This window comes from Podarcis muralis, chromosome 14 (assembly GCF_964188315.1).
Source record: "Podarcis muralis chromosome 14, rPodMur119.hap1.1, whole genome shotgun sequence".
In the NCBI taxonomy this organism is placed as follows: Eukaryota; Metazoa; Chordata; class Lepidosauria; order Squamata; family Lacertidae; genus Podarcis; species Podarcis muralis.
Genome location: NC_135668.1, coordinates 19598371 through 19623659, shown reverse-complemented (window position 1 = coordinate 19623659; position 25289 = coordinate 19598371). Strand labels below are relative to the sequence as shown.

Here is a 25289-nt window from a genome sequence, read left to right as displayed (position 1 = left end):
TTTTCATCTCTGGCTATTGGCCACACTGGTTGGAGCTAATGGAAGTTGAAGTCCAACAACATATGGGTGGCCACAGGTTCCCTGCTGCTGAATTAAAACATATGGCGCCTGCATAAAATCAGTGTGAAAGGGATTTATTATTATTATTATTATTATTATTAAGTTTCTAAGCAATCTGGGGCTCTCACTGGTACATCTGCACATGCTTAAACTCATCTCTGCCCTGCCTCAGCCCCTTCAAGGCAAGCTGCAACAATGCTGCTGTTTGGGGGGTGGTTCCGTCCCACCACACTGGCGGCTGGTAGGTCTAACTGAAGACCAGTTAGAGAAAGCGCCTTCGTAGAATTCTCTAGAAAGGACCTTCCAGAGATATGGGGTCACCACCAATAAGGCCCTACCTTATGGATACAATGGGCCTTTCCTGTTCATTCCTTAAGGCTGCAATCCTCTATCCACTTACTGGGAGTAAGTGCCATTAAACTCAGTGGGGCTTACTTCTGAGTAGACATGTATAGGATTGCACTGTAAGTCAGTCACGCAGATGGTGAGGAAGTTGTTTTTCTTCCATACAGAGGTTGATTCCATTTCCTTTGGCTTTCTCCGAGAATATACAACTCTGCTAATATAAAACTATTAGAAGAAGCATCCTCAAAGAGCTTTAGAAAACACCCCTTATCAAACCGTAGGGGTTTCTGATCCTCAGCATAGTTTTTTTTTTTTACACTGTTGGGTATATTTGTAGAATGTATTTACATGTATGAACTTTATCGCAAAAATAATAAATCAATCTGGATGGTAAAGGACCAGAATTTTGGCAAGTAACTGCATCAGCAAATTGCATGACTTAGTTGCAGAGTTTTTGTGACACAATCCAGGCTATGGCACTGACATGGAAACTTTCTCAATAGGGTTTGAGGTTTCTAAATAGGATGCTTTCAGATATTGGGTAATGGATACTTTGAATGTGTGTGACTTTTTGTGTGTTTTGGTAAGATTCCTCCCCCCTTCCTCATATGCTTCAAAACTTTAAGAGCCACTTACATGCCTATATATATATGTATCTCCTGACATACTATGTATAAGTGGCCAAGGGTAAGCAGGAATTTGCCTTTCAGGGAGCAAAACTAGAAAGATTGCTTGACTAAGAGACCTTTCTTCTCCTTCCCCATTGCTTCATCTGTTTTCTTCTCTTTCCTCACAGCAGGCAGCTCGGAGGCTTGGCTGGAGATCTACCGATTGCCTAAGGATTCTTGGCTAAAAGAAACAGAAAACGCCCAGAATGTCGCACTTACAACTCCAGCAAACACCAAGGACATGAAAGTTAACCAGGCAACCCTGCCAGAGAAGGCTGGGGTAGAGGTGGATAAAAAAAATGTAATTCCTATGGATCATATCTAGCCCCTCAAAAGTTTTTTGTGCCCCTCCCCTCCATGACCTTTCAATTGTCATTAGAATGAATGAATGAATGAACACATGAATAAATGTGGCCTTCCAAACATTGTTGGACTCCAACTTCCATCAGCCAGCATGACCAGTGTTCAGGGACGATGAGAGTTTTAGTCCAACATCATTTGATAATAATTTTTATTAGTTTTCAATTACAACAATAATAGCCTCATTATAACAATGCCAAATTATAATACAATTACTAATACCAACCATTCAGATGCCAAATTATATAATTTAGGTGCCCCCCCCCGCGTGCTAGAATTGATGGTTTGATGGTTTACTTTATTTCTGCGTTCCAAAATCTTATTAATTTCAATTTCACTCCAGTCAAAATAGCAATATTAACGACTTCCATTCATATTGACACATTAAATGATATATAAACTTGCAGGTGAAGTATTCAAACTATATCCTTGTTCTTCCTGTGTGTGGCAATTATTCTGTCGGTGATGTTTCATCCTGTCCTTGTAAAATATTATATCTATATTTTCCCAGTTGTTGCTGTTCTCCATCATTCCTTGGGAGGAGCTAATATCCCATTGTTGTTTCAGAAATTCTCCATTGCTCTGTCCCACGCTTCATTGTTTTGCAACTTTAAAAGCAGCTGCAAAAATCACACTGTCCCAATGAATATAATGTTTTCACCATTTTCCCCCTCAGCCTGGGAATGCGAGTGATCTGCAAATAACTCAGTAATGAACGTTACTGAGTCCAACATCATTTGAAGGGAAATGGGTGCCCTATTTTCACTGTAGTTCTTCAAGAGAGTTTTGTCTTTAGTTCTTTTCTGTCCAGATACCATTTATACACAGGTGTACATTCCAAACTTTTTCAGAGGCAGAAAATTTGTATTCAGTGAAGCCAGATGACAATGTTTCAGAGTCCTCTTCTCACGAGCAAGTAGTCTTTCTATTGTGGATAGGCGTGCCTGGAAATTATTTATTTGTATGAACCACTTGATCAAAAAATATTTCTCTTCGACTGGTGTGCAGATAAAATAACAGATAAAGAAATGCTGAGATCCACAAACCCATGAATGTGCTGCCCCTTCATTTGTAGCGTTAGCACAAGCAAACCTTTCAGAAATGGGCTTGCATGTTCCCTATTTCCTCCTCTTTCAAGGAGGAATTACCACCTGCTCCCTGTGTGTTTTCCTTTTCTTTCACTGGGAGCAGGAATGAGCATGTCTTAAAGGTTTCTTGAGCTGAGGGGGCTGCAGTGGTCCTAGGTGAAATTGGGGTATCCTGGATCACATTGTATGTTATAGGGACTCCAGTGTGTATATAATAATTGCTGCCTTTTCTGGTTCTGTAGAAGAAGGCTCCGGAAATCCAAGGATTGGTTGCTGAAGAGGTGGTAAGTAGTCTAACAGTGGTCTAAACTACTGAGCCTCTTGGGCTCACCGATCTGAAGGGTTGGCAGTTCGAATCCCTGTGATGGGGTGAACCCCTGCTGCTCTGTCCCAGCTCCTGCCAACCTAGCAGTTCAAAAGCACACCAGTGCAAGTAGATAATTAGGTAGCACTGCGTCAGAAAAGCAAATAACATTTCTGTGTGCTCTGGTTTCCATCACAGTGTCCTGTTGCGCCAGAATGTTGCTGGCCACATGACCTGGAAAGCTGTTGGTGGACAAATGTCAGCTCCCTCGGCCTGAATGCGAGATGAGCGCCACAACCCCATAGTCGCCTTTGACTGGACTTAACCGTCCAGGGATCCTTTACCTTTACCTTTTTTTACAGTTCCTAGCATTATTTGGAGGAAACCATGACTGTTAAGGTGATATAACTGTTCTTGAAGTGAAGGGTGTTGGTTGATGTGCCCAGGGTCCTTTAACACAGATGAGTTATGCCGTAACTATTGAGAGATTCTGAACATGCCACCTTGTATGAAAAACACAACACACAGGACTGGATCATGGAAATGTTAGTAAACAAAAAAAGTAAACCACGCAAGGTGGAAGTCGGCCAATTCCCACTGCAGCTTATCTGTAAAGGAAGCCTCTTATGAAATAATTAACCATTTATCTGCTCTGAGACAGGCAGAATTGCAACAAACCTGAAGATCATATTCCAAAATGCTACTCCTTTACACCATTATTGCTTCTTGGTTGACAACTTGGGGTGGGGGGAGCAGCCAGCAGCCATTCCAGGGCTCGTTTGGACTCTGCAGCCTTAATTTCTGACCCCTATTTTTGCTTTAGATGAGTGCAACGCTTATACCATGCATTGTCCTGTGTCTTCGATCTGGAGTGACGCTATGAGACACATGCACTATTTTTGGAGTCCAGCCACTTTTATTGTAGGATAGAGGAGGTCCCCCAGTCTTCGTATCAAGTGATTGGTTAACATTCCAAAGAGGATAGCCAGAAATTGCTTGGCTTCGGAAAATCTCAGTGTATGGGGCGAGATGGGAAGTGGACTCTGGAAGTGGAATTGTTTAGAATTGCCTCTCTGCTTCATTACAGGATCCTCAAGTGCTTCTAAGCAGGCTTGAATCAAGGCTGATTCCCCCTGTTCTGTTGCTGAAGATCAGATCACCCAAACCATTTGCACGTATGAACTCTCCTTATCCTCTTCTGTTTACCTGTCTTTTCTGTTTCTGTGTTTTGTTGAAACAGTGCAACAGTAAAAATACAAAATGTAAAAATAGTGCGATAAATGCATGTATTAGGACCAGCTAAAATGTACATAAATAAAACAACCCTCTCCTGCTGTGGTTCCCCACAATTGGTGTTCAGTGGCATGCTGTCTCTGGTCCTGGGATTTGAATTTTGCCATTGTGACTAGTTGCCACTGATGACCTCCATGTATTTGTCCAACCCCCTTCTAAAGCAATTTCTGTCATTCAAATTTCATTGTCTTAACTTTGCACACTGAAGAAATACTTCCTTTTGTTCATTCTGAATGGGCTACTACTGTTCAATTTCATGGGCTGATCGCAGGTTCTAGTATGGTGAGAGAAGGAGAAAAGTTCTCTCTGTCCACCTTCTTTACACAAAGGATAAGTACTGCATGTTTGGAACGGTACAGTTTTATTTATTTTTTTAAAAGAAAGCCCCCGCCTCCAGGCACACAATCTAAAAAAATAAAATAGCAAGGGGAGTTGGAATGAAATGGGAACTCGGAGTGTGCGTGTCGTTTGGCAAGGCATGTTCATTGCACCTCCTTAGCCTGCAGGAGGTGGGGACATAAATATTAAGACTTTTCATGCGCTTCCTCCAACTTTCTCAAGCGCCTCTTCCACCATTTACAGGGAGTGTTTCCTTTGTCAGAAATGGAGAGCACTACCAGCATTGACCAGCAGAGGCCATCAGAGCCCAGAGCTGGTCTGACTTTGCAATCGCTACAGAACCCGGTCTTCTATACTGAACAGCATTTAGTGCACCGAAAGAAAATAGAATGATTTCAATTGATGCCTACTGTTTCTCCTTCCCTGATTAAAGGGCATTAAGAGGGGAGGATTCTCTCTCTAAAAAATGAGAATACAATGTGCAAATTTGCAACAGGTTTCCTGTCTAGGCTGGTAGCCCTTTGTGACTGGCTCCTGCTGCGTATCAGACAAGGATTCTTCATGGCAAGGACCCAATGACCGATTCTAACACTGTCTTGTATACATTTAAACTCAGCAAGCACATTTAAGCATCCTTATGAAGCCTTAATGAAGAGTGATGATGGCAGTGTGATTGGCTTGGGATACAACCATATGCTCAAGGAAAGCCAATGGGAGCGGCAGGAGGCAATATTTAGCAGCACTTTCCAACAGTATCTGGAGACAGAAGATGAGCTAGAGATCAAGGAGGAGAAACCCTGGTGAGTGGGGGGGGGGGGGTTGAATTACATCTAACATTTATTTCCATCTTCTATACTTGTTATGCTCCTGGGAGCAGCAAGACCCACAGAGTTTATTTCTGCTGAAATAGTAAATCTGGAAAGATTCACCTCCAGCCCACCCTGGCTTCACGGGACAATTTATTAATCAGTGGCTTGATTTCTTTCTATATACATAGGAATGTAAGGCTGTCGTCACGCTGCAGTTCACGTGGCTGCTGATAGGTGGCCACACCAGCTCCAGCGGGACGGCATGCAGGTGAGTGAGAAGTGCAGGCGGCAGGCGCCCATGTGAGCCATTTAACGGAGGGGCGGGGGGAGATGATTCACAGAGCAGCATGGCAAACCAGTCTGTGAAGTGCCTTCCCCTTCTGTTAAATGCAGCTGCAGCATAGTTTAATGTAGGGAGGGAGACACTTCAGAAAACTACTCTCTGAAGTGCCTCCCCCTTTAAAATGTGTGGGGAGAGGTGGGTTGAGCTGTGAGGGGGATAGGTGAGGGGGCGGGTAAGGTGTAAAAGGAATGGGGTTTGCAAAGGCATCTAGACTGGTGACTGGAAGTGGCCTCCGAGACCACATAACACCAGTCTTGAAGGAGCTACATTGGATTCCAGTACATTTCCAAGCACAATTCAAAGAGTTGGTGCTGACTTTTAAAGCCCTAAACAGCCTTGGCCCAGTATACCTGAAGGAGCGTCTCCACCCCCCATTGTTCAACCTGAGGTCCAGCTCCAAGGGCCTTCTGTGCTTTCTTCACTGCGAGAAGTGAGGTTACAGGGAACCAGGCAGAGGGCCTTCTCAGTAGTGGCGCCTGCCTGTGGAACGCCCTCCCATCAGATGTCAAGGAAATAAACAACTATCTGACTTTTAGACGACATCTGAAGGCAGCCCTGTTTAGGGAAGTTATTAATGCCTGATGTTTTATTGTATTTTTAATATTTTGTTGGAAGCCGCCCAGGGTAGCTGGGGAAACCCAGCCAGATGGGCAGGGTATAAATAAATTATTATTATTATTAGGCAGGAGGAGGTGGCCAGGTGTGGGGGTTGTCAGGTAGGTGGACGGACATGTGGAGTGAGCAGGGGTAGCAGCCCCTAGTATAATGTATACTTTAACAGGAAGTCACATTGCAGTGTTTGTTGTTGCTTTTTGTGGTAGTTTAGCACAAGCATTACTTATACCAGTGTCACTGACTATCTCCCCCCCCAAAAAAAAACCTTTATATATATATCCTATATGTTTTAAAATGATTTATTCTCTCTTTCTCTCTCTCTCTCTCCCCCCCCCCCCCCCCCGGCCGCCATTTCAGCAATGCTATGTTCCATTTTCACTTGCCTGGCCGCACTTTGCCTGTTGGAACCGAGTTCAGAGCTGAGCCAGGTAATCTCTGGTTCTTGGGAAGGCATGCAATTGTACTGCGGAAGTTCCTTCTGCAGAATTAGAGAGGCAAGCCTGAACAAAACTAGGTGGGGAATCTGCAACTTTGTGTCTGGGATTTGAATTTTGCATGGCCCATCCACCCCTGTTTTTGGCTTTCTCATTTTGCTCCCAGAACTGGGGAGAGGGGAGCTGCTGGGGTTCTGAAGCGCCTATCTTCCCTGCTGGCCCTTTTTTGATTACTGTCTCTTTCTCCCGTTCTCCAGGTATGCCCATTGCTCTCAGCGTTCACTGGAGCAGGAGCCACAACCTCTGCTTCTACTTTCTCAGTCGCCCGGCAAAGGAGAAAATTGGTAATGCAGTGTGCAAGTAACAGCTGCAATTTTATGTGCATTGTCAAACCTCCTCATGATCCATCCCAGAAAGACTCTTCTGGTCATATCTACAACAGAGCTGTGGCATTTTTAAGCTGAGTTCCTGCTCCTGCCACTTCTGGGCTCCCATCCGCATGTTGCTTTCTCCACTGTAATGTCTAGTGTTCCCATGATACAATATTGCTGGTCAGAGATGCCAATTTTGGCATAAGCCTAATCTGTCTGGCAATGTGGTTCTGACCCTTGGCATGATGTAAGAGGGTCCACAACAGCCATTCGGCCCTGTATACTTGAAGGAACCTCTCACCCCACCCCCATAATTCAGCCTGGACACTGAGGTCCAGCTCCGAGGGCCTTCTGGTGGTTCCCTCATTGCGAGAAGGGAGGTTACAGGGAACCAGGCAGAGGGCCTTCTCGGTGGTGGCACCCTCCCTGTGGAATGCCCTCCCATAGATATCTGAAGGCAGTTTTGTATTGGGAAGCTTTTAATGTGTGGTATACTGTTGTGTTTTGTATATTTTTTTGGAAGCCGCCCAGAGCGGCTGGGGCAACCTAGTCAGATGGGCAAGGTACCCCCTTGGTGTGAAAAAAGATGTAGGGCCAAATAACAACTCATAGGAGGCTGGATTCTTTTATTTATAATAATTTTTAATACATTTTTGTTTTATTTTTTTATTTAAATTTTACATTTCCAAATAAACATTTTACAAACTTTAAAATATCCAACGGCTTCCCTTCTTATCTTTCCATGGTTCATTTTACATATCATACATCCCTGCATATTTTACTATAACCATACAAATGAGTTTTCCATTTTACATCAAAAATTATTTACTCTGTTGAATTTATCTTAATGCTGCCAGCGTTTTCAGATGTATACAGTTATTTTACATATACAGTGGTACCTCGGGTTACATACGTTTCAGGTTACATATCCTTCAGGTTACAGACTCCGCTAACCCAGAAATAGTACCTCGGGTTAAGAACTTTGCTTCAGGATGAGAACAGAAATTGTGCAGTGGCGGTGCAGCAGCAGCAGCAGGAGGCCCCATTAGCTAAAGTGGTGCTTCAGGTTAAGAACAGTTTCAGGTTAAGAACAGACCTCCAGAACGAATTAAGTTCTTAACCCGAGGTACCACTGTATTCAATAAATGTTTCCCAGTCTTCTTTAAATGTACATTCTTCTTCCTCTCTTATTCTGTACGTTCAATCTGCAAGTTCTGCATATTCTGTCAACTTAAGTTGCCAATCCTTTTTAGTTGGGACCTCGCTCACTTTCCAATATGAGGCTGGATTCAGCATGCTGGTCACCCCAGTGCTCTCAGGCACAAGGGGAAAACAGTGCATAAATGAAGGGTAAAGGTAAAGGGACCCCTGACCATTAGGTCGAGTCGTGACCGACTCTGGGGTTGCGGCGCTCATCTCGCTTTATTGGCCGAGGGAGCTGGCGTTTGTCTGCAGACATCTTCTGGGTCATGTGGCCAGCATGACTAAGCCGCTTCTGGCGAACCAGAGCAGCACACGGAAACGCCGTTTACCTTCCCGACGGAGCGGTACCTATTTATCTACTTGCACTTTGACGTGCTTTCGAACTGCTAGGTTGGCAGGAGCTGGGACCGAGCAACAGGAGCTGGGACCGAGCATCCCCGTCGCGGGGATTCGAACCGCCGACCTTCTGATCGACATGTCCTAGGCTCTGTGGTTTAACCCACAGTGCCACCCGCGTCCCTAAACGAAGGGTAGCACTATGCAAAAGGCACTGTCTCTTTCCTTCCTACAGGCCCCATCATTCATAGGCTCTTTCATTCCTTTTTAGATTCTGATCCAAAACCAGACATGGTTTGGCCCTGTGCCTCTCCACTCACGTACTCAGCCATCACACATTGCTCCTGTTACCTGGCTTTTGCTTGCGAAGATGGAACTATTACAGTTTGGGAAAAATCTATTGGTGAGCTTTTTCCTTGCCAGCTTTCATGAGATTGCCATGGGGCTATTCCCTCGCGTTCCATAAGCAAAGGCACTTGGTGAATTAAAAAAAGGGTTCTAGAAGTGAGGCACCACAATGAAAAACGTCCTGGTGGTGGTGGCACCCTGAGCAGGGTCTCTAGAGATCTTAATGATTGGGCCAATCCATGTGGGAACAGGCATGAACCTCCAAGTGCTCTGGGCCCAGGTTGTTTAAAGATTTGTAGGTCAGGCTTCAGTAGAGTGAGGGGAAAAACAGGGCCGTTCCATCAGCTCTGATAGGAGACCAGCTCTGTTTGATTTCTCTTCTCCCTGAACTGTTTCCATTCCAGCTAGCCACTATAATAACTACCATGTAACTTTAAGAATTGGCGCGTGGCTTTGCTAGTTTTCTTTTCCCTTTCGTATTGTGTATTTTAGATTATTAGACTGTAGGTGGGCACCCTTCTTGTTTTTACCAATCTCATGTAACTATAAGCCAGCCACTCTGGGAGCCTTTTTAGCTGAAGACCAGGATAAAAAACACTTTAAATAAATAAAACCTTGCACTTTGAATTGTGCCTGGAAACAAGTGGGTAAACTAAGAAATGTAAACTAAGAAACACATCTTCTAATATGCTACAGCATGTGATAGATGTGGGCTGGCCGGCCAATGTAGCAAATTGCAAAATCCAAGCATTGGGTAAGTGTGGCTCTCAGATGTGAAGAATGGATGCTGTCAGGTCACACCCACCCACCTATCAGCCAGTCTAGTAGAAACCATCTGTCTTATCTTGGGCAGGAGGATCCTGCTGTCATTCCTGTTCTCCCTCTGTGATGTTTATGCTTTCCTAGGGTTCCCGTTGTCTGTGACTGTGCTCCCTGATGGATACGTTATACGAAGCATCCAGTTCATGCCATGTTTACCCTCACTCTGCGAGAAAGCGCCTGGCTCCAGTGAAGTTCTTGCGAGTACCAAAGTGAAGCTTCTGGTGTTGTGCACAGATGGGTCTCTCCACATGATTACATCGGGGGCCAAAGAATTTGACACCAAGCAGCTGGGGTACGGATGAGGCAGGATTCTGGCTGTTTACAGACCCAGAACCTGGTTTGAAGGGTGGGAGAGGTTCTCCTATTGAGAGGACTCTTTAGCCCAGGCCCTGCAAAGACAAATAGGGATGCATACCTTGTCTTCCACTCCTGTACTTCCCAGAAGAAGAGGGTACTTCATTTTCTAGTCCTCTTTTTATTGGAGTTGGTTGGGACTACTCTGGTTCCAAAAGAGTATTGGGAGTTGGAATTCATAGTTGCGGCTGGAAAATACCACCCAGAGGGACAAGGGAAGGCCATTTGGAATACAAGGGGATATTGTTAGGGAAACAGAGCACAAGTAGGTAAGAGCAGATACAGATAAACTAGGTGACCTCTAACAAGATAATCCTGAAGGCCAAGGAACTGGGTGAAATGTGGAAGTCCAGTTTCTCATTAATTAAAATGAATACCTCCACTCCCAGAGTTTTAAAGCATTTAGAGGAAATTCCTGATGTATTTGCAGGATTTCACCCAGCAATCCTGACAACATAATTTTTTTTGGGGGGGGGGTGTTTTGGGATTTTTTTTTGAGAAATGAAACCAAAGTGGAATTCTGAGACTTGTATTGTTTAAAAATGATAAGAAAAGAAAAGAACACATCAGGCTATGTCTGCTGGAGGCAATGACTTTTGAACATTGTAGAACACTCTGTTGGCCTCATTTGCAATATGAAGCAAAACCAAACCATTTCCCCAGAATAGTTTGCGAATCCACCTCTCTGCTCTCACTGATGTGCTTTCCCCCCAACTTGCCCAAAGAAGAAATGCACAAAGAGTAACACAAACTTGGGTTTTTTTTCATAGGCCTGAGACTCCCAATCAGACCATCACTGCTATAGCAACCATTTCTTCCTTACCTGATACAGTGAGTGTTTTCTGATTACCTCCCATAATGTCTTCTGCAGCTTCTGAATACCAGAATTGTGAAAGCAGTATAGTGGGTGTGGGGCGGGTGTGGGGGGAGAGAGGAGATACTGTTTTAGTTAGATTAACACACCAATATTAAGGTATCTGGGCATGAAATTGAAATTTTCAGTTAAGACTTACAATTTCTTATGGGTAGAGTATGGTTGCTGTATAGACAGCTAGCCCAAAGAAGTGTGTGGGCAGCCATAACACATTTAAAGTGGGGCCTAGAGTAGTTGTCAGACTTAAACAAAACCCCACTATCCACATAAACTATGCTTTTATACTTAAAAGCACACAAAATCAAAAGGTCAATAGCCCTAACAGGGGCTGTCCAGTCCAACAACAGTAGTGATCGTCTGTCTACAGTTTATATTGAGTTGAACTACTTTTCTTTCCATGAAACTGAGTTTTCTCAGCATCAGTTAATACATTTTTGGCAGAAGTGGGATTTGTACTTCTGCCTAGCCCTACATCTTTCATCCTCTGGATTTTGAGGGAAGGACAGAGCCAGACTGGTAGGCTTCGGCCCTGTTTCGTTGCACTGTTAAAATCCTGAATAAATCTTCTGCACAGCTGTGATTGTGAATGTGAATCATAACCTACCTGGGAAAATGCCAAGACCCACTGCTGATCCCATCCAATAAAGTAGCTATAGAAACACTATCAGCTCATTAGGTGGGTTTCTGTCATAAGTGATGAACTGTCATTGTTCCAGGTGCTGCTTTTCTTCTGGGATGGCACGGTCATTCTGATGGACACCACCACAGAAGATTATATTTCCCAGTTCATCATGCCTCCCTCCTACAAGGTGGCAACTTCCTGGCAGCCCGTTTTTTCTGTGGATACTCAGGGCCAATATTTGCTCCTCCAAGGTAGGATCTCCTGGATTCAAAAGGGAGCAGGCACTCAAAACTCAGAAATAGCACTTGAAGGCATTCAAGCCCCTTCTCTGAAGCGGGGAGACCCCATAACATGCCTCAGGTGGTAAGCAAATGTCTTTCTATTGTGTTCTGTGCAGCATCACAGAAAACTCTTTAAGATGCCTGCTTGTTGTGCCCTAGCTTGGCCCAATCCAGGAGATGCTGGATTGAAGCAAGAGACTTACTGGCATTGCAGGGCCACATCTGATAGGGCAAAGTCAAAAGAGACTATGCAGGATTACAACAGGCAAGGCAAAGCATGGCCTTTCAGGACCATGGACAGGTAGCAGTGGCAGATGCTGGCTGAAACTTGCCCAAGGAGAGCGGTTGTTTCAGTAACATACTGAGGCCATGTGGCTAGTCTGGACCTGCAGATAACTTGCTACCTCTGAGGTGCTTGTCAGTGTTTCTCAAAAGGGCTGTAGTCCGATTCTACAGCCACCAACCCCTATTATGTGACTGAGTCTGAGGAGTTAAGTAAAGAGCCACGCAATCTGGACTCTATGAGGGCAGAGGGAAAGTTGCTTCTTGGGCGATGCCTCCTCCCACTGAGTCTTCCTCTGACCTGGGAAGATGGGGGAATTGAGGCTGGAGAATATAATAATGTTCAGCAGCCCTGTTTAGGGAAGTTTTTAGTGTTTGAAGTTTTATTCTGTTTTTAGTGTTCTGTTGGGAGCTGCCCAGAGTGGCTGGGGAATTATTATTATTATTATTATTATTATTATTATTATTATTATTATTATTATTTAATAATAATTTATTATTTATACCCCACCCATCTGGCTTGGTTTCCCCAGCCACTCTGGGTGGCTTCCAACCGAATATTAAAAACAATACAGCATCAGACATTAAAAACTTCCCTAAACAGGGCTGCCTTCGGATGTATTCTAAGAGTCAGATAGTTGTTTATTTCCTTGACATCTGATGGGAGGGTGTTCCATGGGGTGGGCGCCACCACTGAGAAGGCCCTTTGCCTGGTTCCCTGTCACCTCGCTTCTCGCAGTCAGGGAACCGCCAGAAGGCCCTCGGTGCTGGATCTCAGTGTCCGGGCTGGATGATGGGGGTGGAGACGCTCCTTCAGGTATACAGGTCTGTGGCCGTTTATAAATAATAAAATTATTATTATTATTATTATTATTATTATTATTATTATTATTATTATTATTCAAAATGCCCTCTCTCCTCTTCCCTTCCCCCACTTCTACCGTTCTGTTTTTCTTACGTTCTGTTTAAAAGAAAAGGATTGCTTATGTTTTCTTCAGGAATCTCTAGTATCTGACACAACATACATATGGGAAGAAGGCCAAGATCTGATAGACAGATGGGGTGGCCATGCGCCCTACTTTTCAGAGGTCAGACCTCAACTTGAAGGAGTCCTCTATTTGGAGGGCTGCCCAATTAAAGTTTGGTTAATGGTGAAAACAGAAGAAGTGAGGGCAGGAGCTTTGAAGCTGCCCAATAGTGGTTAACACTTGAACAGGAAACAGAGCAAGGACACAGGTCACTTGCCCAGAGTCTTCCCTGATATGATGCAATATATTTCTATTTAAATTACAGTAATTGCTTCTAAATTTGCATCTCTTTCTCTCTCTCTCTCAATTAGCATTTGAAAATCTTTGCTTTCTTTAGTCCTCTTTTGCTGAAACATTTCTTTCGGAAATTTGGAGTTTTTGAATAATTTTTTAATTGATTGGTGGTTCACAAAAATCAGTTTAAGAACGTAAAGTGAGCCTTCTAGATCAAGCCAATTCACCCATTGAGTTCAGGATCCAGCTCTTACAGTGGCCAACCAGATGCTTTTGCTAAAACGTCTGTAATTACAGAACCCCCCTTCCAAAATTTGCAACTTTTTTTTTTTTTTTGCTTTGTATCTGCATTGTAGAATGTTGTGGTATGTAAAATTTCCTGTGCGACCCCATTGCCTTGCCTCCAGGTCACGTAGGAGAAATTAGATTGCCAAGTCAATGGTTTCAGCTGAAATGTGGACAATTTGGTTCAACAATGAGCATGCACAAAGCCCAACTCCAGCTGCCTTTGACCATATGGCTGGAACTTCCATTAGCCCCAACTAGCCATGGCCCATAGCCAGGACTGCTGGGAATTGTAGGGCAATGGCATCTCAAGGGCCACAGGTTCCCCATCTCTCGATGGAAGACTCATGCCGTGCATGTGCAAGATTGTAGTTCATAATATTTCCAGTCAAATTGCAAGAAACCCTCCCACCCTGTTTCTGAGGCAATGAAGCTTGCATGCAGCAATTTACAAGCTGAGCGACTTCCTTTCTGGTCTAATTCCTGGCTAATTAACAGTTCCCACTGTTGTAACCTCTTGAACAAATGAAGGTGGCATATACCGTTAAACCCCTGACCCATCTAGTCCAGCAGTGTCTTCTCTGACTTGCAATGATCCTTTCAATTGGAGGTGCTAGGGATTGTATCCGGGGCCTTCTGTATGCAAAATGTGCTCACTTTGAGATTGTTGGGCTATTTTGGTTCACGGGAAGTGAAAGTGAGCGTCACATTTGTAAGTGACACGAAAAAGCCCGCCCGCCCCCACATGGTTCTTTCCAGTTCTTATCAGGTTCCTTTTAGTTGAGGGAATCTCCAAGGGAGAAATGTATCAATTAGCAGGCAGTGGACTTTCAGATATCCTATTGCAGTGATCCAGCACACCCGCTGTTTAATGTGGAATCTCCCCGTGTCTTCCCTCCTCTCTAGAAGTTTCCTGGTCCTATTTATTGAACTTTGTTGCTTGCACCTAGAGGCATGAACCAAGAACCACTCTGCCAAGCTGATAAGCCTATTGTATCAATAAATGAGTGAGTTTGTCTGTTTGTCACTGTCAACCACAAAGACTCAAATTACTTTCAACAGGAGAATACAGTCGTACCTTGGAAGTCAAATGGAATCCGTTCTGGAAGTCCGTTCGACTTCCAAATGTTTGGAAACTCAAGCATGGCTTCTGATTGGCAGCAGGAAGCTCCTGCAGCCAATCGGAAGCTGTGGATGCCCTGTCGGATGTTCGGTTTCCAAAAATAGTTTGCAAACCGGAACAGTCATTTCCTGGTTTGCGACGTTCGGGAGCCAAAACATTCAGGAGCTAAGCTGTTTCAGCTTCCAAGGTACGACTGTATGTGATTTAAAAACAATAACACATTAGTGGCATGCGACTCCTAACAAAATTCTCCCATGGGAGCCCCCGAAAGAGAAGAACAGTGCTCATCCCAACTTGTGTGTGTGTGTATTTCTCTCTTAGCAAGCGGTTCTCTTTCTGCCCACAGGGGTCAAGCAGCAAACTGAAACTATTTTCATCTTTGACTTCACTACTTACCCATTCATGGAGGCTTTCGCCCTGAAAGCTGAAGAGCAACCCGAATCCTTAGCCATAGCAGTCCTACCCTGGGACAAGCGCTGTAACATCTTCCTAAAAGATAGGTAAGTCGGGAAAAGACCTGGAGCTGGTGAGCCATTTTTGCTCATGTGATTGCGACAGGGGACCGGAGCGGGAGTGTTCTCTGGAGACATCAGCACTCTGCCTAACTGCGTTAGACTCTCAAACAAACTCGGTGCATCCCGACTCTCCTCTGGCATAGCACCAAGGACATAAGGAAAACATATATTCTGTTCAAGCTGAGTTCAAGGTGCTGATACAGACATGCACATCTACACACAGCTTGGGGCCCAGGATACCTGGAATATAATCTCACCCATCGCATACCCAACCAGTTGCTTCACCAGTCTGCAGGAGGGCAGATACCATATAATCCGGCTGTCCGTTCTGGAATTTAGGCTTATAGTGTGGCAACAACACCTGCCCTCTCTCCCATTCCATGTCCAACAAGTGCTGTCTCTATTGACTTTTGGGTGCCTCTTAGAGATTCCGTTCCCAGCAAGCATTTTATGTGGATAGTTTTGTGGTTCGAGGACCCGATCCCCGCTTTGTGAAATAAAGACACACGGACACAGTGTATAAGGTTAATGGGCAAGAAAAGGCCACAACTTTATTGATTACAGCAAGTGAGAAGGTATTGGCTTAGGCATTGGACCACGACAGATTGACTCCACCCACTTGGAAAGGGGTGAGCCTAAAAGGGGGTTTATTCACAAGTAGGTGGAGCCTGTTGATTAGCATACAACTATAAGCTCTCCCCTGATGTCACCGAGCGTCGTGCCATGACCCCCCACCACACAGGCATCGGACAGGATCCACGACCGCCGGATTCCTTTAACGGAATACCCAAATTTGAAGGGGTAGGCAATGGCCACACCTAGCCCTTCCACACACCAACAACACATTCCAATGCCTAACTGCCAAATACCAAGAAAGTTGTGACGATTGCTACGAGGTAGGCGAAAAAACCAAAAGGCCTAATGCCAGTTGGAAAAATTCCTACCAGGCCCCCTGGGCAACCTGGGCGACCAACCAAAAGGTCCATAGCAAAGTCAAGCGAAAAGCTAAGCCCTAAGCCCTAAGGGAGCAGTGGGTGGGTGACTCGCGGTGAAAAGGTGAAAAGTGAGGCGGAACGGCTGGTGCAGCGGTATCTTAAACCGCAAACCACGCCCCCTGGTTGGGCGGTTACCTGTGGGCGTGGTGTGCCAGCCAGGTGAGTGGGGCAGGGGGCATAACGCCCCCTGCGTGACGCAGAAATCGCGTCCCGCCCACAACACCTCCCCTCCGTGAGGAGGAGAGGCTTTATCCCAGCCTTTCTTTGCACTGGACTTGAAATTGTTTTCATAAACGTTTTTATCGCTGATGTAAAAACTGATGTTAATTGCTTCAGGATGTTTCAGGGGAAGCAAATGAGATAAACAATCCACAGGATAGTGGCCACTGTTAATGGAGCAATGGGGTGTACCCCAGGTCCCAAGATTTCCAGATTTAATAGCACCCATATGCCTATAGATTAGTACCTGCCTTGACAGTTCAATGCTTTTGGGCGGAGGTGCTGCTGTATACTTTGGGTGCAGCAGTAGAGAAGACTTGTGATCTCCTCGGAAAAACTATGTATCAAGCCCCAATTTCAGGGAAGATTGCATACTACATTTATTGTGATGCCTTCCACAGGGTGCAATTTGTTTGTAATGTCATCAGATGGCAGTACAACATGATCCACACAGATGAGCACCATGAAACCTTCCCTTATACTGAGTATTCCCTATTCTGAGGGCTAAATTGGCCTAAACTGGTGTCCTGGTCTCCTTTGAGAGGAAAGATATAATTTGAATTAGTAATAGTAATAGTAATAGTAATAGTAATTTTATTTACTCATGCTTTTATACTACTTATCCAATTGTGTCCTCTAGGTAGTTGACAGCATGTTAAAACCAATGCAACAATAATATGAAACAACCAAAACCAGTTTAAATGGTATGAGTAGGTGATGAGGATTAATTGCATTATTTATAAAAGTTTTTATATGTCTCGTTTTTACATTTGTCCCGACCACTTACTTTTATGTGGCTGTTATAAAAATGAACGAATGTGAATCACTTTGAGAACTTGAAAGGGAGAACTACGAAGGATAAGCCTTACTTACAGTGTTGGGGAGCACCATTTTGACTTAACTCCTTATCGCTTAACCATCTGGCACTGAGTGAATGAGGCATGGCAAAGTGGGCTCAGGCAGGAGCCCAGGGAGATGGAATCTCTGTCTTTGTCTCGTTGCCAGCTTGCAGCGGCTGTCCACAATTAGCCAACAGATGCCCGAGTGCTGGAGCCTGCTGAAGAACTGCGCAAAATCCTTAGCAAAGGGAGAGTCACAAGAAGTGGTAGAGGAAGAGGAGTCTAGGTGAGTTGGTCACTCTCAGAGGCTGATTTTGTGTTGCTGTATCCTTCACCAACCCATGCCTGTTATCTTAATGGCAGCTGCTTATCCTTCCTTTGCCAGTCCAGGCAATTTCCTAAAGCAGGTTATTTTGCCGTCATGAGGAGCTTTTTACCCTTTTGCCTCCTGCCAGGAAGGATGTTATTGACTAGTTAGTGTTAGAAAAATGTCTGTGTCTCATGGTCCTCTATGCCCTCTGCCTGGTTCCCCGTAACTTCACTTCTTGCAGAGAAGGAACCGCCAGAAGGCCCTTGGAGCAGGACCTCAGTGTACGGGCTGAACGGTGGGGGTGGAGATGCTCCTTCAGGGATTCTGGGCCAAGGCCGTTTAGGGCAAGCACTTCAGTGATACAAAAAAGAAGTTAGAGGGACACATTTTTTAAATATTTAAGAACCATTTGAAACAATAAGCACAGTGAAACATTAAAACTTAAAAACAGAGATAAGGTAAAGGTAAAGGGACCCCTGACCGTTAGGTCTAGTCATGGACAACTCGGGTTGCGGCACTCATCTTGCTTTAGTGGCCGAGGGAGCCAGCATACAGCTTCCGGGTCATGTGGCCAGCATGACTAAGACTCTTCTGACGAACCAGAGCAGCACATGGAAACACCATTTACCTTCCCGCCGGGGCGGTACCTATTTATCTACTTGCACTTTGATGTGCTTTCGAACTGCTAGGTTGGCAGGAGCAGGGACCAAGCAACAGGAGCTCACCCTTTCGTGGGGATTCAAACCGCCGACCTTCTGATTGGCAAGCCCTAGGCTCTGTGGTTTAGACCACAGTGCCACCCACATCCCAAAAACAGAGGTGTAGGACTTCAACTGATAAAATCAAAACCTTTAAGCTGAGTCCTGTAAGATAATTGGCAACTCTTGGGTTACCATGAAGGGTTGTGCTAAACTAGGGTTGCCATATTTCATTAAATGAAAATCCAGACACAAAAGATGTGTCCAGATATGTATGGGAAATTCCAGACATATGGCAACCCTAGCTAAACCCATTTCCTGTCCCTTGTGAGCACAGTACCTAAAAGAGCAGCCAACTTCTAGCTGCAAAACCCTACTCTGGGTTCTTCTTTGCTTCCAGCTCCAATGCATTGCACTTGCTCCAGCCCAGAGACCTCTGGAAAGCTTATATGGTATAGCGACTGTGGGTGTGCCTGCATACATTTCCCTCCCAGCCTTGCATATGGCGGCTATTAAATCAGCAGTTAATTCTGCTTTCCTGCTCTAACTTCTTTCCTAGGGATGCTGAAGAGCCATGACACATTGGCCGGCACACTAGTCAGAGGACTCAGTGATGAGCCAATGAATTACATTCTGCGCTTTGAGGAATTCCGGCTGCAAGCGTAACTTGGCTATTTTGTCCCATAACCTTTTTTTGGATCCTTTCAAAGAGCACCCGATCCACCATCACAAGCCTTCAGGCTCTGAACCCAATAGGTAATGAGTTCCAAAACGGGAATAGACTGTCAAGCTTAAAGGGCAAACCTTGTTAAAATGTAATTAATGTCAGAGAAGGGCAAGGGGGAAGTGGAGCAAAATACAGGAGACATAGGCAAAGATACTGGGAAACTGGAATATGTGGTGCTACAGAATATTGAAGAAATCTCTGCAAGTGCGCTAAGTCTACTGTCTCTTCCATCACCGCCTCCTCATCTGCTCAGAACCTGAACCTATAGATAGGGCCTAGGTTTGATTGCTTTTTAATTCTTGCATGGCACCTCCCAGTATTTGACATCTTAAAAATGAACAGTACTGCTACTACAATACAGCAAATAAATAACAGAAGACACTATGTTCACTTTGTTAATATGGGAACCTTACATGCAAATAAATTGCAGAGGAGCAAGAAAATGTGGTATGTGCTGCTTCTATTTGCAGGTACTTTTAGTGGTGGAGATACAGTCACAATTGTTTCCCACTGGCAGTTACAGTGGTACCTCTGGTTACGTACTTAATTTGTTCTGGAGATCCGTTCTTAACCTGAAACTGTTCTTAACCTGAAGCACCACTTTAGCTAACGGGGCCGCCACGCGATTTCTGTTCTCATCCTGAAGCAAAGTTCTTAACCCGAGGTATTATTTCTGGGTTAGCAGAGTCTGTAACCTGAAGTGTATGTAACCTGAAGCGTATGTAACCCGAGGTACCACTGTAGTTGTATTTCCAAATCACAGTGGAGCGCTCTTCATTGGCCCAGGGTCCCACAGGCTGCAAGGTGGCTCAAACATAATGGCAATCCACGGTTTGTGCGGACAAATGAATAGGAACCTTGGAATGATGCACTCATTCTTTTCTTTGCATACCTGTCTGTCATCCTGGTTTGAGGCATATTAGAGTTTGGCATTTAGTCTGAGCCTCAGAACAAGGATTTGCACTTAATAGGATAAAATGGCACATCATAGTTTGTTTCAAATCCAGGATAGAGGGAGAAAGCACATTATCTCAAGGCTTCTCTATGTTTGTTCACATTGTGCTAAACCATGGTTAGGACTGTAATTCCGAAACACCCTGCTCTTTGGGATTGCAATAACCTTTCACAAAATGGCTCAGGACACCTTAAAAATCTAACAGACCTACTGTGGAATAAGCTTTAGTGAACTTGAATCCGCGTCTCAGCGATCCAGTTGGGTAGTACTTCTGAGAGCTGGCAACCTCGCTTATGAGTTTAAGAGGCATTTTCCGAGCAGAATGTCAACAGCATAACTTTCCACTAGAGAGCGCTGCATTGCCACAGCCAAAGTAGGCAGCTGATTCAGGAGTCTTCCTTAAAATGCAGACGAACCATCAGCATATTTATCTTGTGTGTTGATGTGGAAATACTCCTGACAACCATCTTAAAAGTTTAATCCAGAAATGTGAATAAGCCGCAGGCCTCTGGTGTGTTGTTAAGCTGTCTCTTAGGGCGACGCTTTATGGGACAATTTGGCTTCCATCCTACGGGAGATCCTCCCCCAACATTAGCATATAATTGTAGCAATCAATTATTATTAACCTGGCTTTGGTAGTCCTATGGGTACAGCAAGCCAACAGCCATCATCAATGTGATGCAGGTGTTTTGTGTGTGTGGCTGTGTTCTGCAACATGCCATTGATGCAATAATAGGTGCATCATTAATAGTGGATTTATAAGCATCATTCTGCGATGCTTCCCTGTTACCACATTATTACTGCCTGGAGGGACACTCGTTGCGCTGTAATGCAACAAAAGTGGGACAACCCCTCCGCTGCCGAAAATTTGTAGCATAAACGTTACAGGATTTTAGCAGGGAGCTACAGGACATGCACTAATTGCAAATGAAGCAGTTCTCAAACAGTATCGACAGCGGAATTGCAGATAACTTCCCTGATACCATCATGCACACAAGTCATCATGAATGCACAATATGAGGATGGTCTGGAGGGGACATACGTTGGGATACTATGCATTTCTAGCGCAGAAGGTGAGGAGAAAACAGAAGTACTCTAAAGCACACAACAAGCAACCGTACCAACCGTATCCCAGTGTCCTTGGAAGCACTGCCAATTCCCACTCTCATGTCAGCCAGGCATGAATGGAGCCAGTCGAAGCATAGGGAGTTGAGAGATGCTTCCACAAAGTCCCTCCACCATGATATACACAGAATACACTATCTGCCAGACGCAGAGATAACAAGAGTACCTTGCATTGCATGAACTGCTGCAGAAAGGCAGCAAAAGCCCAGTTACTGCAAGCTTCTTGCATTCTCTGAACTACTCACGCACACCCATTTGTCAGCAAGACACAAATGGAAAGGATTTTTTGTTATTAAAAAACAGCACAGCTAAACTGAGATCCCAGCATTGCCATTTAAGGTTCTCCAACCCACCCATCCTATTTGGAACAGAATCTGAACCCCTGCCTTGTGATTTGGCTTTTTCAGTGCAGCTTCATTTAAGAGACTTTTAAAATCCATTTCCCCCCTGAACATTATAGAGGAGTCTCCTTGCAACGTAATTATTTCGTTAGTAGATGCACACATAGTTTTCTTGTACATTCCAGCCTTTTGAAAAATCTGGTTGTGTTTTCATTTGGATAGCGCATTGTTATAGTAGTTGCTTCCGTGTACTGCTAGAACATAGGGTTATTTTCCTTTATTGTCATGAGACAAGTGTAAAAGCTAAAGTCATTCTAAATTGTGTTCTACCTCCCAAGAAGGTCCTCTGGCAGTTACGAAGCACTGCAGAAATGATTGATGAGATACTTTTTAAAGGGCATTCCTGTAATTGCCAGTCTAAAAGACCTGCAGAGTAGGATTTTAGTGTTCATGATTAGGAAACCTTTGTTAACTGATTTAATGTTTCTCTGTACACACGAAAACACGAACCCATATTACATCATGTTTGGAGATCTTGAATTTGGAGACAGTTTCACGCCACAGTGGCTATTGCACTATGTTAGTATTAATTTAGAATTACCAATACTGTCTTGATTACTTGAAGGATTTGGCAAGAATCAACAAATGTCGAGATAAATACAAATAAAATATTTAGTTACTCATTGTCTGTCATTTTGTATAAAACAGCTTTGAAGCTTGAAGTGCCAGTACAGCAGCATAAAACAGGGAGATGGCTGGTTGTTGCAAGCTATTGTACAGGCTACCCAAAACCAGGTGTGTGACCCGTATACTTATACTTGGAACAGTTACTAATGTAGTGATAGAAACAATTGGAGGATGGAGAATTGCTGCATGTGCAGTGAGATCGATTCTGCAGAACCAGCACTCAGTGCTTGAATGCAGATGTTGGTTTGGATAATGCAAGGATTGAAAGACAGCAACATTTTGAGAATGAGATAAGTAAGCATAGGAGAGAGAAGCGAGATGCTAATGATTACCAGGAAGGGAGTGCAAAAAGAAGCCTTTCCCAAAATTTCACCATGATCTGTGGGTGCAAGGTTGAGGCTATATATAGATTCTTGCCAGCAATTCAATTGATTGGGTGGCTGGTTCCTCCAGCAGAGAGAATCAGCACCAGCTGCCTCTGTTTTCAGAAAGAAATATACAGGCTTAGGCCAGGATGAAGCGACCAGGAATAGGTTGGCCCTGAGCCATAACCAGATTCCTGTTCTAGGTTCCTTCAAAGCCTTTTTAATGTGGTTCAGAAACCCAAAGAGCTTTCCAGGCTTGTAATTTCTGCATGGGCCCCGACTAATTGGAAGAAAATAACCGTACCTGAGAGGCAAGGAGAAGGGATTTGGCTAAGTTAAAGGGAGTCATCCATGGAGTCAAGAACGACCAGAAATTGTTTTTATATGCAGCAACGGCAGTAAGGTTATTGCTAGCCCAGGTCTGGAAATAACAGCAAATACCAACAGTAGAAGAATGGCGACAGAAGGTAATGGAATATGCAGAAATAGCCAAATTAACTGGGAAAATTAGACAACAGGACGAGGGAACATTTGAAAAAGAATGGGAAAAATTTATGTCGTATATAGGAAAGATAAGGTGAAATAGTGAAACCAGTAGAATTGGAAATAAACCTCATAACGGGAAAGATTAAGAAAAGTGATGGATAATGAAAATAATAAGCAAAATGTATAAGGAGATTAATATAACTAACAGTAGTTGTAAATGATTACAGACAGACAACAAGAATTGTATAAACAGGAGGATTTATTTGTTTATGGATATACTATGGATAAATATGGAAAATGAATATCAATATACAAAATGGATGAAAATAATGCGCTAAAATTATATGTGATATAAAAAACCAGAAGAAGGAAGGAGGGAAGTCAGAATGTGTAAAATGCAACACATTATGTGTATGTGGAGTATGTAACCGGAAAACTAATAAAGATTATTGGGGGGGGGGGAGAGAGTCATCCATGGAGTAAAGCAGGCTTGAAGGAAAACATGGAGCAGCCTAGCAAGCATTAAACTCATGCAGTGCACATTTTGGGGCATCCCTGAGCTGCTCATTTATAGGAAAGAATCTTCCTGACGGGCATTAGAACTAAGACAATAGATAATAATGTTGGCGATATGGCTGGAAGAGACATTGGCCCATGGACACAGGTAAACTGTCAGCAAGCATAACAACACAGAATAACTGAATGGTCATGGATGGTTCCTTAGCTAATTAGGACACTGATCCAAAGTTCCCCACGTTGAAGAAAAGTGGTGACGTTAGCCCAGAAAATGGAAATTTAGACTCCATATGATTGCTAGTGGAAGATGTTTGCTGGAAGGAAGCCTCTTGTTCTTGCCAGAGTTAATCCATACTCCAAGAGAGGTAAGTACTTTCATTAAATATGGCAGAGTTCCAGGGTGTAATTGGGCTATATATATATATATATATACACACATACACACACACACACACACATTTCAACTGATGTTGCTGTGCAATCCCATTCCTAGCTGCTAAAGGAGATTTTCCAGCTTAGACAAATGCTGCTTTGTTGCTTTGCAGTGGCACCACACTAATTGCTCAGATCGCAGCCAAAATAGCTACATAACTCCAGGGGACGTGCAGAGTTCTAGCCGAACCAAGCTTCTCAGTAACACATCTCACTGTGGCATAATATTTACTGAGGTTTTTCCTTGTTAAAGCCATGTAATTGCCTGCAAGGGGATAGCAAACCAAATTAGAGCTTTGTCAAACTTTACTTGCCAAATGAGTTCCCTGGGTTGGTAGGAAAAGCAGCTGTGGGGAGGACTTGCCATGGAGAACCCGGGTGAGGGAAGGGCTTTGAGGGGCTTCCCGCAAACCTGCCTGTTCTCTGCAAGTGTCCCCCTAAGACAGGTGTTGGAAACCTTTAGCCCCCCAGTTGTCGCTGAGCTAGATCTTACATCATCCGAAAGACCAAATTTCCCTACCCCTGCCCTAACATCATTTTGCCACATCGAAAGCAAATAGGGTCTTGAGAATCAGCAAGACTGCTAACAAGCTTCTAACTTTGCCTTTGTCACGATTATCCTTTTAAAAAGGCTGTGAAAATCAGCAAAACCTTCTGAAATCTTCATGAACTTAGCCAAATCTTTAAGGACAATCTGGAATGGAAGGATCATGTTTGAAATGCCATTGTACACAGAACATTGCACATTGTTCTGTTCTGTTCACTTACTGCACCCTAAGTATCTTTTGTAATTGCTGTTCAGAAACCACTTAAGCTCAAGTGTACAGTCGTACCTTGGAAGTCAAACTGAATCCGTTCCAGAAGTCCGATCAACTTCTGAAACGTTCAACTTTCAAAGCGCGGCTTCTGATTAGCTGCAGGAAGTTCCTGCAGCCAATCAGAAGCCGTGGAAGCCCCATCGGATGATTGACTTCTGAAAAGATGTTCAAAAGCCGGAACACTCACTTCCGGTTTTCGATCATTTGGGAGCCAGAACGTTCGACTTCCAAGGTATTCGGGAGCCAAGGTATGACTGTATGTGCCTTTAGGTTTGATCGCACATTTTCATTTTCCAATTGTCCTGCCTGTTCGGGTAGAAATTCCTTTGTGCTCTCATTTTGACATCAGGGGAGGACCTTTTTTGGGGAAAAACTTATCTGTTATGTGTATTTGTGTTTGTGTGTATGTGTACAATCGTAGCTGCTGCTTTTAATTGTTG

At 44.0% G+C, this 25289-nt stretch overlaps 1 protein-coding gene across 1 annotated transcript in view; it reads left to right on the top strand.

Moving 5' to 3' along the window:
* The window catches only part of WDR93 (WD repeat domain 93), a 29988-nt gene extending 7326 nt beyond the window's left edge, over positions 1-22662 (top strand). Inside the window, exons 6-18 of the mRNA XM_028706811.2 lie at positions 1202-1374; positions 2764-2805; positions 3913-4000; positions 5074-5257; positions 6582-6652; positions 6916-7002; positions 8840-8971; positions 9823-10030; positions 10863-10923; positions 11683-11839; positions 15168-15321; positions 17556-17675; positions 18957-22662. Coding sequence (XP_028562644.2) covers positions 1202-1374; positions 2764-2805; positions 3913-4000; positions 5074-5257; positions 6582-6652; positions 6916-7002; positions 8840-8971; positions 9823-10030; positions 10863-10923; positions 11683-11839; positions 15168-15321; positions 17556-17675; positions 18957-18975 — 1496 coding nt within the window. The 3' untranslated portion in view covers positions 18976-22662. The remainder of the gene's footprint in view (positions 1-1201; positions 1375-2763; positions 2806-3912; positions 4001-5073; positions 5258-6581; positions 6653-6915; positions 7003-8839; positions 8972-9822; positions 10031-10862; positions 10924-11682; positions 11840-15167; positions 15322-17555; positions 17676-18956) is intronic.
* Positions 22663-25289: the final 2627 nt, after the last annotated feature.